Source organism: Trifolium pratense, linkage group LG5, assembly GCF_020283565.1.
Source record: "Trifolium pratense cultivar HEN17-A07 linkage group LG5, ARS_RC_1.1, whole genome shotgun sequence".
Classification (NCBI taxonomy): domain Eukaryota; kingdom Viridiplantae; phylum Streptophyta; class Magnoliopsida; order Fabales; family Fabaceae; genus Trifolium; species Trifolium pratense.
Genome location: NC_060063.1, coordinates 8,849,026 through 8,867,984, shown reverse-complemented (window position 1 = coordinate 8,867,984; position 18,959 = coordinate 8,849,026). Strand labels below are relative to the sequence as shown.

The 18,959-nt window shown below is 33.1% G+C and overlaps 3 protein-coding genes across 3 annotated transcripts; 1 reads left to right on the top strand and 2 right to left on the bottom strand.

Annotated features, from left to right (window-relative positions):
- Positions 1–4,110: 4,110 nt before the first annotated feature.
- On the top strand, positions 4,111–8,037 carry LOC123884402 (pentatricopeptide repeat-containing protein At3g57430, chloroplastic). Its single transcript, XM_045933487.1, has one exon. It carries the CDS (start codon positions 4,134–4,136, stop codon positions 6,804–6,806), a length of 2,673 nt encoding a protein of 890 aa, XP_045789443.1. The 5' UTR covers positions 4,111–4,133; the 3' UTR covers positions 6,807–8,037.
- A 436-nt stretch (positions 8,038–8,473) lies between these two features.
- Positions 8,474–11,441, bottom strand: LOC123884403 (UPF0481 protein At3g47200-like). The gene is made up of 2 exons (XM_045933489.1): positions 11,189–11,441; positions 8,474–9,819 (listed from the first exon to the last, which is right to left on the bottom strand). The coding sequence occupies exon 2, from the start codon at positions 9,814–9,816 to the stop codon at positions 8,506–8,508; it is 1,311 nt and encodes a 436-aa protein (XP_045789445.1). The 5' UTR covers positions 9,817–9,819; positions 11,189–11,441; the 3' UTR covers positions 8,474–8,505.
- Positions 11,442–12,057: 616 nt separating this feature from the next.
- LOC123887006 (protein PLASTID TRANSCRIPTIONALLY ACTIVE 14) lies at positions 12,058–17,374 on the bottom strand. The gene is made up of 12 exons (XM_045936272.1): positions 17,036–17,374; positions 15,986–16,123; positions 15,720–15,845; positions 15,380–15,508; positions 15,027–15,116; positions 14,782–14,932; positions 14,522–14,631; positions 13,663–13,734; positions 13,192–13,297; positions 12,895–13,092; positions 12,402–12,444; positions 12,058–12,291 (listed from the first exon to the last, which is right to left on the bottom strand). Exons 1-12 carry the CDS (start codon positions 17,333–17,335, stop codon positions 12,213–12,215), a joined length of 1,542 nt encoding a protein of 513 aa, XP_045792228.1. The 5' UTR covers positions 17,336–17,374; the 3' UTR covers positions 12,058–12,212.
- Positions 17,375–18,959: the final 1,585 nt, after the last annotated feature.

Here is an 18,959-nt window from a genome sequence, read left to right as displayed (position 1 = left end):
TAAATTTTAGGTACCTGAGTAGTTCTTCTGGAACTTATAACTCAATTATGTCAAATACTCTTTTGACAGTTTCATATCCTCACTTGGGTCATCTTTATTTTTAGCTCCTTTTCTTATTTGAGGATTTTTATCGTTGGAACCGACTGATCTACCACACTTCAGGATGGTTAATACTGATTTGCAAAATAAGATTGTCCAACAGGGACATCCATTTTTTTTGGAGCATTAACAGCTAATAGTTGATTTCATAAATTTTGCAAATGATTTATATTTTGAACATTTGATTCAAACTATGAGGATCAATGTGAGATAATAACATTAATTTATTTCAAGTGATTCATTTGAACTTCTGGTTCATATTTTTCAGCTGCTTATTCTCTCCCCTAATATTAGGAAAATTAATTCATCACTTGAAAATCAGCCTACAGGGCTGTAAATAATTCTCCAATTTTTGGCTCAAGATGATTTATAATAGATGGAGATTCATATCAAATACATTTTCCCAATATTCTTTAAGAACCGTTTAAATGCATTCTATTGGAGCAATTGCACATACACAACACATCCAAAAATGCTTATATGGGAATCATGTTTATAAACAAAGTTCAAATTGTAAATTAGGGGAGAACTTATAATAACTAGTTGGCTTGATGAGAATTAGTATCTCAATATACATGTTTGAATGTTCCCAAAATATAAATTAGAAGTTATGATCTCATAAGTATCAGTCATGTAATTACTTTAGACGTCTAAAGAATGGATCTTCTAGTCCATTTTTTGTATGATCATATTCTATTTGATATCGATTTCAATTGACATACGATACTTATCAAATATTTTCTAAGAATTTAGAAAATGAGATCTTAGCAAAACTATTTGAGAAAACAAACTCACAAACTTCTGGTTGTAAGTAAACATGCATGTGACCAATTTAGTTGATGCATCAATTCAAGTCACAAAATATCTAAATGGTCAAAAATCTCAAATTATCAATTTCTTTTGGGAATTAGTAACCAATAAAAATTATTAGAATGAAGGAACTTCAGGCCCTTCACTATATATTTATAGTTTTTTTTTTCGCATCATAATAAATCCGGGATGACCCAACCGGTATTGCCAACAATAAATTTAATATGATTTGTAAACTTCTGGTTTACAATAATTTGTGCTTCAATTGCACTATCATATATAAAAGTGTAGTATAAACTTCTGGTTTATAACTTTTTCATTACACTTACTTTATTCAAAATATGCGTGGTAATATATAGAGATATTCAGCATCTCTTCATTTCTTGTTCCATATTGATATTCATATATGAATGACAAGAAGAGTATACTTATGCAATTAATTGGTCTGCAAATCAACATCTCCCTTATTATTGGGCTGAATTGTTACTATTGTCATTTATGTCCGTTTAAAAATGTTTCATCAGATTAGCGAGTGAGTGCCCTTACCAATCATTGGTACATTTATATAAATGAGCTTCAAGCAAACTTCAGGTTGCCACTCGAATTCTTCCTTGCAAATGGAGCCAATAAATTTTGATGACTTTACAAGTCATCTCAAATAGCCACAAATCAACAGCAAACCAATATATAATAATAAAAAAAATCTAATAATAAATCAATGCAAGGATAATTTAATACTCAATTGTCTTAATAATTCCTCAAAATAATAATTTCAATAACAGTTTGCAAGTGAGCATTCAAATAACAACAAGACAATATAAAATTTACAAAATATTTACAAATATTCACATAAATAACATTTGGTGTAATAATTATCATAAAAAAACATTTGGTATAATAATTAACAAAATTGAGCCTAAAATAAATTTCCAAATAGAACACTTTAACAAAATAATTAACATTAGTGTTACAACTTTTAAAGTAAGAGAGAGTTTCTCATATAATATTTTAGGCTCAAATCGTAAGATTATATAGTTTAAAATTATATATGATTCTCAATTCTCACATTCAATCAACACCAAATATTTAAAAAAATTTGACAAAATAAATTCAAATCCCATAAACCAAGGGTATGATATTAATATCAAACAAATATTCTTGAATTCTTGAATTGAATATATAAAAAAATATATTCTGGGTATAAATTATAATTAAATTTATTTCCAAAAGAAAAAAAGATATGCTTAAGGTATGAATTATAATTTTATTTCCAAAAGAAAAAAAATATCAATTAAATTGATTTATTATGGAAGAAAAATATTTCCTTAATAAGACACGATTCTCACCTTAAGCATTGTAGTAGCTAAATTAATTCATAATAACTCAGAGGACAAAATTATCGTATAAAATAAAATGAATAAAGTATTAAGTCATGCACACCTTTTATTTTAGTAACATTCAAACTTAGTATTTGAAAGTAATAGGAAACATCACAATTGTCAAATATAATGTAAATAAATAATCACTTAATTCATCATTTAAAAGGTCAAGTTGATTTCATCTTGCAAAAATCCCATAAGTAATAGGTAGTATCACAATTACAAAAATTTGGCTAATAGAAATCACAAAAGAAATTAAAGGATATGATATTTCAATTGATATTTGAAAATTTGTCAAATCAACTAGTTTTATTTTTAAAACAAATCATTTAATTTCAAATGAATCAATCATAATACTTCCTTAATCGATAATGTAATAAATTGAAAACAATAAAAGAAAGAAATAAAAGGCATTCAATTGTTTTCAATGAGATTGATTGACCAAATTAACATATGAATGACATTTTTTTTTTACGGTACATATGAATGTATTAGTATAGTACTAAATTATTAAATTCTTATAGAATTCGCATGGAATAATCTTGAGTTCTTCATGAACTACTCTTTTGAATTCTTCAGGAATTCATAGAGAATAATATGAGTTCTTCAGGAACTATGTAATAAATCACTATCAATTTACAATCCTTCAAGGATGTAGGAATATTGAATTCATCTAGAATTCATTGAAGAGAAAAAGAAGTTGTTTTATTAGTTCTTCAGGAACTATATAACACATAAAAGTATTTTGATGTGCAATCCATTAGGGATGCATGGTGATAAATGGTGATATTTCGTAAGTTCTTCAGGAACAAAATTAATTTTTCTAAGTTCTTCGGGAACTAAGATTATGAATTCTTCGGGAATTCATGTATTAAATGTCTAAGTTCTTCGGGAACTAAGAATAGGTTCTTTAGGAACCAAGATTATGAATTCTTCGGGAATTCATGTATTAACTTTCTAGGTTCTTCAGGAACCAAGATTATGAATTCTTAAACATGTTTATGTTCTTTTGGATGATCGAAGTGTCGATGTTTCACCATACAGGTGTCGGTCACGAAGCATAATGATGCTTCACCAGACTATTGTCGGTCACGAAACTCAAACAATATCAAACATCCAAAATATATATTATAAATAAATAAATAATTGATCAACATTTTATGTAATATTAATGATCAGAGTGTTATGCTTCACCATACAAATGTCGGATATCACGAAGCGTAAACAACATTGAATCAATTAAATACATAAAGAAATGATGCTTATTTATTTATTTAATTTTAATTATTATTATTTGATCTTTATAAGTATACAAGGTTCAAACGATTCATAATCATATAATAATCAAAAATAAAAACTACTTGTGATTTCATTCAAATAGAATAAGAATTGCGTACCTCAGTTGGTTAGATCGTGCTGATAACGTGTTATAAACTAATGTAAATAAGAACAATAATATAGATGAAGAAGAGAGAAAGAATAGTGTATGTTATTCACCACTAGGATTAGGGTTACGATATAGTGATACATAGTATCTATATATAGGTAAACATAATGGGCCAATTACATGGGCCAGGACATCCACTAATAATATTCATAACAAATTCTATATTTTAGTTTATGTGAATCTGTCTAAAATTGTTGTTTATGGTCACATAGCCATCAAAGTCTTGCTCCTACCAAAGACGCTATAAGATGAGATGAAGTTTGAACTCGAAACTCTTCACTTTTCCACGCTCACACTAGAAATCAAATCTAAAAACATTTTCATGAAAATATAGGGTGATAAATGTAATTTAGAGAAGATAAATATGTTATGTTACCAAATTAAGAATGTTGGTTTGAATGGTCGTTGACATGTCCTCTTTCAGTCAACTGTTAGTTCTACCTTATCCTTATTCCCTCCAAACTCATCACATCACTCCCAACAAACACCATCCACCTCCCTCTGCCGCCACTACCACCACTATCACCACCGTCGCTACAGAACCCCGTTCTCCTTCCGTATGGATCGACCACCTTCGCTCTCAAGCCCAATCCCCCTCCTCCTTTCACCAAGCCATCTCCACATACATCAACATGGTCACCGCCGGCGTTCCTCCAGACAACTTCGCTTTCCCCGCCGTACTAAAAGCTACAGCCGGCATCCAAGACCTGAACCTCGGCAAACAGCTCCATGCCCATGTCTTTAAATTCGGCCAAGCTCTCCCTACCGCCGTCCCCAACTCCCTTGTCAATATGTATGGCAAATGTGGTGACATTGACTCCGCACGCCACGTGTTCGATGAAATTTCCAACCGAGACGATGTTTCTTGGAACTCCATGATCAACGCCGCGTGTCGGTTTGAGGAATGGGAGCTTTCGGTTCACCTTTTCCGGTCAATGTTGTTGGAGAATGTGAGACCCACTTCGTTCACATTGGTCAGTGTAGCTCACGCTTGTTCCAATCTGCGTAATGGATTGTTACTTGGGAAGCAAGTTCATGCTTTTATGTTGAGGAATGGTGATTGGAGAACTTACACTAACAATGCTTTGGTAACAATGTATGCTAAATTAGGTAGAATTTATGAAGCTAAGGCTTTGTTTGATGTGTTTGATGACAAAGATTTGGTATCCTGGAACACTATTATTAGTTCTCTTTCTCAAAATGATAGATTTGAGGAAGCATTGTTGTATTTACATGCTATGCTTCAAAGTGGTGTTAGGCCTGATGGGGTTACCTTGGCAAGTGCTTTGCCTGCATGTTCTCATTTAGAAATGTTGAATTGGGGAAAAGAGATACATTCTTTTGTATTGAAGAACAGTGATTTGATTGAGAATTCTTTTGTTGGTAGTGCTTTGGTTGACATGTATTGTAATTGCAAGCAACCTGAAAAAGGTAGGTTGGTTTTTGAAGGGAACGTTAGGAGGGCGGTTGCGGTTTGGAATGCCATGATTGCTGGTTATGTGCGAAATGAGTTTGATTATGAGGCTATAGAACTTTTTGTTGAGATGGCTTTTGAGTTGGGTTTGAGTCCGAATTCCGTGACTTTTGCGGGTGTTTTGCCTGCTTGTGTGCGGTGCGAAGCGTTCTTGGACAAAGAAGGGATTCATGGTTGTGTAGTGAAATGGGGTTTTGAGAAGGATAAGTATGTGCAAAATGCACTAATGGACATGTATTCTAGAATGGGTAGAGTAGAGATTTCAAGGAGTATATTTGGAAGCATGAATAGAAGAGATATAGTATCTTGGAACACAATGATTACTGGTTATGTTGTTTGTGGGCGCCACGATGATGCACTTAATCTTCTGCATGACATGCAGAGAAGTCCAGAAGAAGATAGGATTAACACATTTGATGATTGTGAGGATAATGAAAGCGTTCCACTTAAGCCGAATTCGGTGACTTTAATGACTGTGCTTCCTGGCTGTGCTGCCTTGGCTGCACTTGGGAAAGGGAAAGAGATTCATGCTTATGCTGTTAAGCAAATGCTGGCAACGGATGTGGCTGTTGGAAGTGCATTAGTTGACATGTATGCAAAATGTGGTTGCTTGAACTTATCTAGGATAGTATTTGAGCAAATGTCTATCAGAAATGTTATTACTTGGAATGTTCTTATCATGGCTTACGGGATGCATGGGAAAGGGGAAGAAGCTTTGGAGCTTTTTAGAAGAATGGAAACAGAAGGAGACAACAATAGGGAAATAAGGCCTAATGAAGTGACCTATATTGCTATTTTCGCTTCTCTTAGTCACTCTGGAATGGTGGATGAAGGACTTAATTTATTCCATACAATGAAAGCTAAACATGGGATTGAACCAACATCTGACCATTATGCTTGTCTTGTGGACTTGCTCGGCCGGTCAGGCCGGATCGAAGAGGCGTATAAGCTGATCAAGACAATACCATCCTTTATGAACAAAGTAGATGCATGGAGCAGCTTGCTAGGTGCCTGCAAGATCCACCAGAATATCGAAATTGGTGAAATTGCAGCAAAGAACCTATTTGTCTTGGAGCCAAATGTGGCTAGCCATTATGTTCTATTGTCCAACATTTACTCTTCAGCTGGACTCTGGGACCAGGCAATGGATGTTAGGAAGAAAATGAAAGAAATGGGAATAAGAAAAGAACCTGGATGCAGTTGGATTGAGCATGGTGATGAGGTTCATAAGTTTATAGCAGGGGATGTTTCACATCCACAAAGTAAAGAGCTTCATGAATATCTTGAAACTCTGTCACAAAGAATGAAAAAGGAGGGATATGTACCTGATACTTCTTGTGTACTTCACAATGTTGATGAGGAAGAGAAAGAAACTATGCTTTGTGGGCATAGTGAGAGATTGGCAATAGCTTTCGGCCTTTTAAATACTTCCCCTGGAACTACCATTAGAGTTGCTAAAAACCTTAGAGTTTGCAATGACTGCCATGCTGCCACAAAATTCATATCAAAGATTGTTGACAGGGAAATCATTCTTAGAGATGTTAGAAGGTTCCATCATTTCAAAAATGGAACTTGCTCTTGTGGGGATTATTGGTGAAAAGTGAATAGTAAAAAAAGTTTATTCTTTCTAATCAATTCACATAACCCCATTTTCCTTCTCCTTGATGGATGAGAAATGTACTGTTGCAACTTTATAGTTACACAATTTGTATAACTAACAATCTGTATTGAAGCTCATTTGTATCCGCTAACGGACTACTTTCCACCCACGTTTTCTAGAAAACCACATGTTATAGAAGCCTACTTTCAGACGACATAATTTTTCCTGAAGTACACTTTCAGACAACACAAATTTTTGTTTTTTACGACACCTGAAGTCATGTTGTAGTGGGGAAAGTTTCTTTTATCTGTTGAATCCTTGTTAAACTGTTGCTTCTCTTGGTTCTTTACTCCCAAAGCCCAATTCTCCAAGCTTTATTACTACTATTTATATCTGAAATGATCTATAACCATTTTGCTTGCTCCTTTTGCTTTGCTATTTTGAATAAGACTTTTTGAACTTCTAACCTCTGTTATTGGGTGCAAGCTGCAACACCTTTAGTTCCAAATCCAACGGCAACAAGTCTCATAGTTCAGAATATAATAATAAGCTCAGGCCGGTTTTTGGACCCTAAGCAGGAAATCAATGATTGTCAAAGGAGTAATTATTGTGAGAAAATCCAAAGATCGTAACTACGAGTTTGTTGAGACAGGGGGTTACAATGGAGATGATTGTCAATGGATCGCAGAGTTCAGGGAGGTAGAATGATCAACAGACAAGATTATTAAAGTTCGACGTAAGATGTGCGAAGATGTTAACGTCTGGGTTGTGTTTTATGCATCTATAAAAAGTTTAAGAGAGTAACCCTGGGAAGGATCTCCAAGAAGCTAGTTAAGTTTTCTTTAGAGACCGTGATGGTTAGGAAGAATCTAAAGAAAAGTTTGGAAACAAAAGGATTGCAAGTAGGTGCTACTTTGCTTGATACGTTAGGAAGATGAAACGGAGAATCAAGAATCAACAAACATATGACAGTCTCTTGACGTCCTGAGTAGAAACGAGAAGTATGGTCGGAAGCTTTGGTAGTTGAATTGGTAAAGAGATTAAGTGTTTGAGTTATCATCAATAAATGGATGTAGATGGTTAAACACTGAGGTAGCTCAATATAAGCAATAAAAGGAAAAGATGCTGTAGAATCTCGAGAACGAGTAAGCTCAAAGACGGTTACGACTAAGCTGTTGAATCTGAATGGATGCAATTAAAATTAGCCACATAAGTAAAAAAAAAAAAAGATAAAAACACGAGACAAAAAACATAATGTTAGCCCCTATGTGTTTTGTCTATGTTCTTTAGAAAACCAAGATTGTTATATAAAGGTAATGAGGTCCTTTGATATGTTTATAGTTATTATTATCATATAACTACGGTTTTACAGTTCTTTTCCGATACAACAAAGTGAATATAACAGAATAAAGTCTGAAATCATTGGCTAAACTAGTGTGATACAGGTACATAACAATGTTACAAAATTTTTGAGGCAATTTGTACAGTTAGTAGATTGGAAATCAGAACAGTAATTGCTCTTGATAGATAGATCTCCAATGCAAAGATACTTTTTCCATTAACAATTTTCTGTGCAATCTATATCTGTATATACATTCACAGAATAAGAAAACTCATTAGACATTTTAAGATGCTAATGAAATTTAAATTACAAAGATTGTAGATTAGTATATATTACATAGTATTAATTGTATCATTAGAGAAATGAACAGATTGAACATACAGCTTGGATCAGAGTAAACAAAAGCAGCAATACAGCAGTAATAGTAGATGCTATTTTCCAAGGAGTGTTGAAGTATTCATGTACAAAGATAGCCTTATATTTATTGCTAGGGTTTTCATAGAAACCATTTAACCTATAACATATAGATAGATATTTTGGATTGAGTATAGGCATTGCTAGATTCTTGCAAAGATTGTTAACCATTGTAGCCACTGCATTAGTATCCCCCATCCAATTCACAATAATTTTCTTATCAACTAAGATGCTCACATCCTTTTCTGTATTAATAAGAAAATTTAAGATACTGAAGTACTGAGAAATGTAAGCTGAATCTTGATCTGATATATCTGATATGTGACATTCTTCAAATGCCAATATATTCCTCATGAATATCTCTGTTGTATCATGGACATGAAAACATGGCATTTTCAACACACCGTTATCATCAAAATTCAAATCAAGTAAGCATTTACTTTCACTTACATCAAATACTAATCCTGCTTCTGATAATTGACTCACACTGTATACATGTTCAATTGCATCTCCCATTTCTTCTTGTGCAAAATCAATTGATGATGGTAGCAAAAATGTTCTTAGAAGATCTGTGAAGTGTTTTGGACACAATACTCTTTCTGAATTTGGACTTATGTTCTGTATGTTGAATTCTTGAAAATAATATATAGTAATTGTAATAAATGAGGGAAATTCAAGATTTATACCAGCTAATTTGTATATATCTTCAAGAACAAAAAAGGGTAGCTGATTTTCAAGGAGTACTACGTCGCGTTTAATGTCACCAAGTAACCAAGGTTTTAATAATATAGGGTCATTTTTCATCCAATTTTTGTATCTAAAAAACCTAAGAAAATGTTCAATTATGAAGCATGCATCAATTATAATGATTTTTAAGAAATCATTGCTGTTAAAGCTAATAAGCCCTGCATAAGAACTTCTAATTCTATTTTCCCACTCTTCAAGTTTTAAAACAATATCATCCAAACATAGCTTTGTTCTATTTAGAAATCCCTTGAGATATTTGAGTTTGAGTTCTTCCATTTGGTGCAAAATGTTGTCACTACTACTTGAGCCATGTGGACTGTGAAAAGGACCAATGGAAATAATTTGAGGTGTATAAGCTTGTGGATTAGCTTGGCGAATTCTTTGTGGTACTTTGTAGATGTACTGCTCATGGATTCCAGACAATTCTGGAAGAGTCACTCCTTTAAGCATTTCAACCAATTCATCCTTCAGTCCACTCATATAACCGTTTGGTTTTGCCTCCATTTCCTAAGAAATTCATAAATTTTCTATCAGTTAGTTTATCAGTTTTTCACTACTTTCTTTTGATGAAACATAGCTTAAATTGCCTCAAAGTCATAGCAAGATACAGAACCATTAAAATTCAAAATACAAGTCATGATTTTGGAATCTATTATTTATAAATTAGTCTTTACAATTATATATAGTGTGATACTAACTTATTTAGTAAAGAATAGTCCTGTTTTACTTTTTATAATTTAGCTTATATTCAATGTTTTAAACAATCTCATAATTCACCTGACATGCTGTGAACTGAGAATTGGTACGCGTGTGCTGGTTCACGGTACTTTTTGTGAATTGGTTCGCACAAATTCTCCTCTAATTTGTGGAAACCAATGAACCGACACAAAAGGAGGAGAACCATCTATGAAGCTTGGAGAAAGGAAACTGTCTCTTGCCAATACACCGATAAAAAGGTGAGCTTCCCTAGAGAGTTCTAGAGCACTCTAGAAAATGTCTGTTAAAATACACTGTTTGCCCTAGAATGGATCTGCCCCTCTTTTCCTCCTAAGTGCTCCTTTTATACTCCATCATTCCTTGACCTAATGGACTTTCCTCAGATTTGGGTGTCAAGTCCAATAAGCTATGTCCCGGATTCCATATGCAGCTTGTCCGTACAGGACACGTGGAGCTGGCGTGCGTAGTTTATGTCATTCGTCCGTGCAGATCTGAGGCACGCGTAACTCATGTCACTATGTTCCTTTGTACTGGATGCGTGGCAGGCCAAGATGAGGTCCAAATGACTCGCATAGTTGAACTAAGGATTGAGCTCAACATGACCTAAATAGCCATGATGAGCTTGTTGTGTTGAAGGTGGAGCTCATGGTTGAGTTGAGCTAGGATGAAGATGGAGCTTGTGGCCGAGTTGAGCTGGGATGAAAATGGAACTCATGGTCGAGTTGAGCTCATGATTCCCTGTACGGTTAAAGTCTAATAGGGTACATATGGTATGATCCCCATACCAGTCCAAGTCTATTACATGTATTTGATGCAGTTAGTAGCTTTTCTGTTTTAGATCAGTTTTGACTAATTCAAAGGGAATGCCTATATAAGCTTGTTGGCATGCCATTTCATCAATTCAAATTAAAAAATGGTAGTTTTCAGTATCTTCCTATACTCTTATCCATAGAAGTGCTTAATCTTCAATAAACATTGCTTATATTAAACAAAGTCAGGCCTATGAAAAGCTACTTAATGAAATTTTTCTTTGACAGTTCTACTTAATGAGTGAAGTTATCCAATAAGATATATGAAACAAATTATTAATGATTCTTATGAAGAATTCAAAGAGACAAAAAAAAAAAAAAAAAAAACAGATAAAATAAAACGGAGGAACCTGAATGTTGAAATAGTATTAATCTTGAGTAGTTTTGGTTAACTTGAAGCAGATCTGAGACTCCACTCTCTCAAGATTGCTTTTGGATTGTTCTCATTCTGAAGTTTGGTCTTACTTCATTATATTCTGATGTTCCAAGATAGAATGGCTGTGATATTTTGAAGCTAAAATTTGTGGCTTCATCAGCCAATCAATAAATGGGATAAGTCAACCCTCAATCTAGGTAATGCAAATCAATTCTTCAATAGCATACACTACATTAATACTCCCTCCGGTCTCATATATATAAACAAAAGTTTTTTTCTCTAAGTTTATTGAATAACTCATGTATCTGAGATCCTTATATGTGAGATCGGAGGGAGTACTTTCTCAAATCGCATATACTGACCGTCTTGTTTGACCATTTCACACAAATTATATGTGATCCTTATATATATATTTTTTTTTTTTTGGTACATGAAAGAAAAATATATTTACTCAAGTACTCTTATGGATTCACAAATTATGAAAAATATAAAAATAATGAAACTAATTACTAACACATTCTTTGATACATTTATTTTGGAATAACTTCATTTCATTCTTTTTGTTTCATGGTCTATCATTTGTTTACAATCTCAAGATTAAAACTTTTCTTTCACTTTTCATATTAAAAACATTTTCAACCTTTTTCTATTCAAAGTTGAGTATAAATTTCACTTTTCTCTATTTCCATTTACTAAGGAAACAAAATCTCAGCAGGTCATTTAGCTTCCATTAGTTGTTTAGGACTTTCCAGTTTCCATAATTCCAGCTTGCTTTATGCTGTTTTCTGCAGTTGCACTTTTAAATCAACGATAACGTCCTATGATCGAACGATCGGCCTATGATTATCAAATAACTACTACATTTCTTTTATGATGCAACAAAATGAATATAACATAATACAATCTGAAACCATTGGCTAAACTAGTGATACATGATTAAAAGTACACAAGAATGTTACAAAACTTTCATGGCTATTGTACAGTTAGTACATTGGAAATCAAAACAGTATTTGTTCTTGATAGATATCCAATGCTAGGATGCTTTTCTCTATCAACAATTTTCGGTGCAATCTGTACCTGTATCACATTCATATAGATAAAAAAATTATTACTATAGGGTTAAGATGCTAATGAAATTCAATATTACAAAGCTTATGAAATTGCTAGATGATGTGAATTTGACATACTTTATTGCAGCTTCAAGAGTTCTTCTAGCTTCTGGCGATGCATCTGCGGTCATTAAACGTAAGCTAAGCATTAGCTTTATCTTTTTTTAATATTAAAAAGATCATAAAAGAAGCTTCTTTTCATCATAAAAGCAAAAGTCTAATTAACCACGAAGTGCTATTGTGAAATATAAGGGCATGTTTACTTCAGGCGTTTCATGTTTGTATTTCCACTGATAAAATAAATACTCCGTCCGGTCTCATATATAAGCAGAGATTATTTTTCCAGGTTCATTGAATGACTGATGTATCTAGTTCCATGAACCCGAAAAAGGAATCTTTGCTTATATATGAGACCTGAGTAGTATTAGAGAAGACAAAATGAAATTTCTTGAAAGAATTTTATAAGTAAAAACATGGCATGTCACTGATTGTCATAAAAACTTCATAACAGTCGGTGTCAATGTCAGTTTCTACTTTCTTTCTAGCATTAACATACGAGCATTGAATTTACCTAGTAATTTCTGGTCTTGCTTAGAGGTGGTAGCATATCCCGCGAGCAATTTTTTGCACTCTTGTTGTAATGCCTTCACAGCCTTCCTTTCTTGACTTGGGATTGGAGGAATATCTCTGTCTGACCAAGTTGGCAATGTTCGTGCTGCAGCTATGACCGCTCCATCAACAAAAGTATCTCCAGCGTTTGATAGAACTTCTGCTAAGAATTTCATATTGATGTCCTAAATAATTCCGATTCGAATAGAGAAAAGTGTGACAAAGTAGATTCCAGAATCGAAAGTAACATTATTCGTACCGTTACGATAATACTCGTCAGGTAGGCCAGATATGTTGAAAACTGACAAGAAGGAATCCAAATGGATTCGTGCATTGCCTGAGAATTTCAAATCATCCCAAGGATTCTGCAAATTCAAGTGACTCAATGAATCAAATGGCAAACATGTATAAGTTTAAATGAACTATTCATTAAACAATAATGAAAATATTTCAAAGAAGCACCTGCACATATATAGTGAAAATGAGCATAAAAAAATAACATAAGCTAACAAATATAAACTAATTTCAACTTTTGTAATTCTCGTGATTTAGTGAATGAAAACCTATATTTAGGCAATATTATAGGTGTGCCGTGTCTTATAACTTTTAAATATTTCTGACTTCCCCAATTGGATAACGTGTCCTGTCAGCCCACAATTTTTCAGCACAAAGAACATATAAGAATACAGAACCTTCCTTTTATCAAGATTTAGGAGAAAAAGAAAGTTACCACTCGCGATGAAAATCCATATCTTAGCATTAACATGTCATTCTTCTGTGCACTCATGTAATCAATTGTCATCTGTTACAATTTTTGACATCATGATCAGGATATCCATGTCACACAATGAAATAGCGCAAAAGGTAAAATAAGCATACAAGGAAAAAAAATTAGTTTCACTAACTTGCATTTATGCTCCAAAAGCATGCACAAATTAGCCAATTAATCTTTTTCAAGTTTATGATCAATAACACTCCTATATAACTTTGATTATGTCTGGACCATAAAATTGAACTTCTGTGAAATAAGATGTTTGGCATTCTAAGGTAACATGGATTTGCCTTCTCAACTTCAACTTTTACTTTTCCACATTCAACTTAGAGGCTTTAGAAAATTGGAGATCCCGTATTCAAGATTTTAGAAAATGAGGAAAGGGAGAGTTTGAGCGGTTCCTAGTTCCTTTATACTAAGGGCCCGTTTGGATTTGGCTGATTTTTTAGCGTATAAAAATAGCTTATGGAAATAAATAAACTTTTATGATAATTCATAAGTTTTTACTAACAAAAATTGTATCTTTATAAGCTGTTTTTTCATAAACTAAGCTAAAAAATAAGCCAATCCAAACGGGCCCTAAGCCTACAATGAAAACTTGACATTTATTTGACATCTAGAGTTTCACATTCATTTTACATGCACTCTATCTGTCTATATTTCCTCTTTCTGCGCAGAATAATCTATTTAGTTTGGGGCAATCAATCAATTATATACTTATATGAATAATACAAAATCTGCACTAAGTATTAAATAATGTCTAATATAAGCGAGGAATCAAGAATAGCATATTACACAGAGCTATAAAATGATTTACCTCATCTCCCTTTTTAATCCGTTGTCCTGCATTTATAAGAACCTCAAGCATCCTGTCCTTAAAACGCCAATGGAAAAAACAATTTGGCTCAAATGAATGGTTCAACATATCTGAAAAGAACGACAGAAGACTAATTTAATCAGTTAGCTCAGTTGTTTTATCAAAAAGGAAAGAAAAACTTCACATCATCAAAAGACTAATGCACGAGTACAAAAATGAGAGCATAGTTAGTTTGACCATTTGAAGTGAACAAAGCTTACCGGCATAAGGAATCAGCATATTTGCCTCTTGAGTTAGCGCACACATTCTCATTTGCATATTGATACATCGTGACTGTGCAATTCCTACTGCCCAAATAAACCTTTGTGGTTCATGAGCAAGACGTTTTATTTTTAGGGGCACATCACTATGCTGAAAAAGATTCACACAATTTATTAAGAACAAAAACTAAGTGATATGCACAATGGAAGACTAACAGTTTCAACAAAGAGAATTCGCTCTTTACCCAATTCTTCTTCCAGAATTCTAAGGCTCGCTGTTGCTGAAATCTCACTTTAGAAGCAAGATCGGGATCCTGCAGCTCCAAAAGTTCCTCCTAGATATACAAATCAACATGAGATGTCGTAACTCGTAAAGCGGTTTCTAAAACTTCAACAATAGAAAATGCAGACTCAAATATTTTCACAGAAAAATCATGAAACAAACCAAAAAGGTGAAAGTTAAAATATCTACTAAATACACAATGTCCCTTTGTTATCAAGAATCAATCAGTGATAATATTCTCATAAAACCGATACATCAAATATAAGCTAAATATCAACCAATGTTTTGATGATAAAAAAATAATTTTTTACAAACCTCTGTAGCTAGAAGTAAGCTAGTACATTCATCTTCACTTGGTAAGAAATCGCCGTAATACTGCCAAAAGTTGTCTTTGCAGTCAAACGAGAACAAGAGAAGGCATGCTAATCTTAAATCCCAATCTGTCTGCCACAAAGATTTACACAATTACATTAAGCAGATATCTCAAAAAATTAACAAGGGTTTTGAATTTTGTCACTATATAGTACATGCGACGGTTAAAATAAAGGGTGACATAAGAGGGTTGCATTTAAATTTATTTATTTATGATCAAAATAATCAATTATATCATATAATGAAATTTGAACTAATGACCTCAGAGGAGAATTGCAATTACCTCTGGATCTGTTGAGTTGATAATATCAAATATTGGATGACCAAGGGGAATTATATCAGGGAAAAACATCCACGGGAGCTTCTTGCTTATGGTAAGCATCAACTCAAGAGGAATTTCCATTATAACCTGCCCAAGTACATCATTATGGAAAAAAGTTATGGATAACTACTAAGAATAAAATCATGAAGAACATTAAGAGTTGATTATATGTGCAGTTATTATCATATATGCCATAAGTTATAGCAATCTTAAATGAGGCTACTCACCCTTGGTCGACGAAGAGCTTCGACATCTTTAGAAGCATACACACCAAAACCATTTGGTCCTTCCTTAAAATCAACTCCATAAGCTCGCATGCTTCGGACATATCCTATCCTGTAGAAATCAGGATCCACAGGCTCCAACTAGAGGGAGAAAAAAAAAGTTAACACGAAGAAACAAAAAGAAAACAGGAAAAAAACAATCACAACTGAATATCTCATTCTCATCAAAATAGAAGACCCTTTAAAGAATTCATCCAAAGGCTAGCCTTTTAGGAAAGAAGATACTGAATTTCAAAATTAAGTGTACTCTACTTGTTATAAACATAAAAGCACAACAAATTATGGAAACATCCAAGGTTTTAATCCTTGAAATTGTAGAAAACTGCAATGATAGTACCAACAAAACTTTAGATAGACGGACTGTCAATGTTTGACACTGACACGACACTAACATATGTGGTTACATACAATGATTTCCATTTTCTAAAATTATTACAACTGTCTACATGTCAGGGTTTATGTCGTGTCTGGTGTCCATGTTTGTGTCATGCTTCATAACATACAAATGGATTTAATATGGCCGCAATTGCAATAAAAGAGGTTTCTAAAACGCTGACATTGCAGTTACAATCATGGTCGAAAACATTTGTTTAAGACCATGGAAACAACACTCACACCACTCAATCAATATTTTGCATATATAAGCCAATTTAACAAGTATTAGACCTTACTGTAAAAAAAAAAGTATTAGACCTTGTTTGGATAAACAGATAAATTAAGCATTTATCATATAAGTGCTTATCTATAAGCTATTTTCATAACAAAAAAATAAAATAAAGTCAAATTATATTAACATTAGCTATAACTAGTTTTCATAAGCTTGAGCTTAGGAAAATAAGCTGAAAATAGCTTATGGAAATATCATAACCTCTCCCAAACAGTATCACACGTGCTTATGCCATTACATAAACTAAAATAAGTCAATCCAAACAGTCCTAGTTGTTACTTTCAAACTATAAATAAACAAATAAGTTGCAAAATGGGTTTTATTACCTCAGGAGCTGAATCATCCGGCTTAGGAGGCTGAAGCAAGGGAAATTGAGCAGCTTCAACAGAAACTGCTTTAACAGGCTGTACTTTGTGCTCAACACAAGAGCCAAAAGAGTAACTGGGTCGCCACAAATAGCCTTTAAACTGTATAGGAATTAAAGTAGTATTAGTAAAAAATGTTGGGGTTTTTGAGAAGAAGCATGGTGGTGTTGATTGGTGAAGTGGAAAAGAAGAAGCCATTGTTAAGTGACAGAAAGAGAGTGAAGAAGAGTGGAATAGACAGACAACGTTATCCAGCAGCATTTTATGTTCCTCCGAGAACTCTTCTTAAATTTTGATGATGAAGATTGATGTCACTCACGTGACTAAGAAAAAAAAATGCTAAGATGGTAAGTGTGGTGGTAAATTTTGGCTTGCCACGTGTACTTAACTCGGTTAAAATTGGGCTTTTGTAAAATCGGGGTAAAAATAAGGATTCAAAAGTGTTATTTTGAAAATTAGGAGGCGAAATTGCAAGTTTGTAAAACTTATGAGTCAAAATTGCAATTTTAAATGACTTCATTAATAAAAAAGAAATGTTTAAAAAATAATATATACCCTAACTTCTGTCTAACGCCATTTCACTTGTCCATTTAACTCTAGAAATAATATATTATCAAACATATCTTTTAACCTTATCTATTATTAATATATTAAAATTGATTACCACCAAAGTTCTTAAATTATCCTTATTGTTTTTAACCATGTTGCAAGTTTTATATCCTTCATTGTAATTTTACTAAAAAAAAATATAAGATAAATACAAAAAAAAAAAGATGATATGCTTAAAATATGAACAAAATAAATTATAGATAGAAACAAAATAGAACAATTTATACGCATAAAAATAGGAAAAAAAACAATAAAAACATTATAAAAAGTTTAGTCAATAAAAAAAATTATAGAAAAAATAAGAAGAAATCGCATAAAAATAAGAATATAGAAATAATTAATAAAAAACAATACGTTATAATAAAAAAACATAAACAATATTACTATCAAGTTTACTACTAACCACTAATAATAATAAGGTTAATTAGTATCAAACTTACTAAATTACCCTGATGACAGCCAATTATATGTTTTTTTAGTAGTAAATTAGAGTAGTTTTAATAGCAATTGAAGCTCAAAAGCAAGCAAATACCTGGAAAAGTGAAGTTACAAGGCCCAGAAGCAAGAAAAGTGGAAAAAGCAGCAAACAAGGGCAAAAACGTAATAAACAGTGCGAACCATCGTACCCACGATGAATCTCAGCGTGGCGCGATGAGAAGGAGGTTCAATTGAAGAAAATCTGCATAAAATCTTTTCCATCTTGTCATTGTGGCACGATGATGACTTGAAAAACACGCAGAAAATCCTGAAGAAATCTTCCATCGCGCCATGATGGGATCCATCGTGGCCACGATGAGGCAAAATTATACGCCATCGTGGCCACGATGGGTGCGCAGAAAAAGCCCAAATCCAGCTGAAAAAACTATAAATAGTGTAACACCCTTAATTTACCCCTTTATTTTATTTTCGAAAAAGTTAATTTCATTTATTTAATAAGGATGTCACACATACTCAACGTAACTATGTCCTCAAATTATTAGAAATTATGCAGCGGAGAATAAAAATTAAACCAATAATATAAGTTTCAAAGTCCAAATTGAAATGATTGAATCAAAATGACATAGTACAATTGTTAATAAAGAATTAGTAGCATAGTTAAATAAAAGTTTTCCCCAACAACATCCTAACAGAGCGACTCCAATTAAATAGCAAAGCAACAACTATCCGAACACATAAGCTATGACTCATCACCTACCTGAAAATCTACGGTTGCACACCGTAGGTCCAAGCCAGAAGAGGAATGTAAAGGTGAGCGACAATACATCAAGAAAATAAC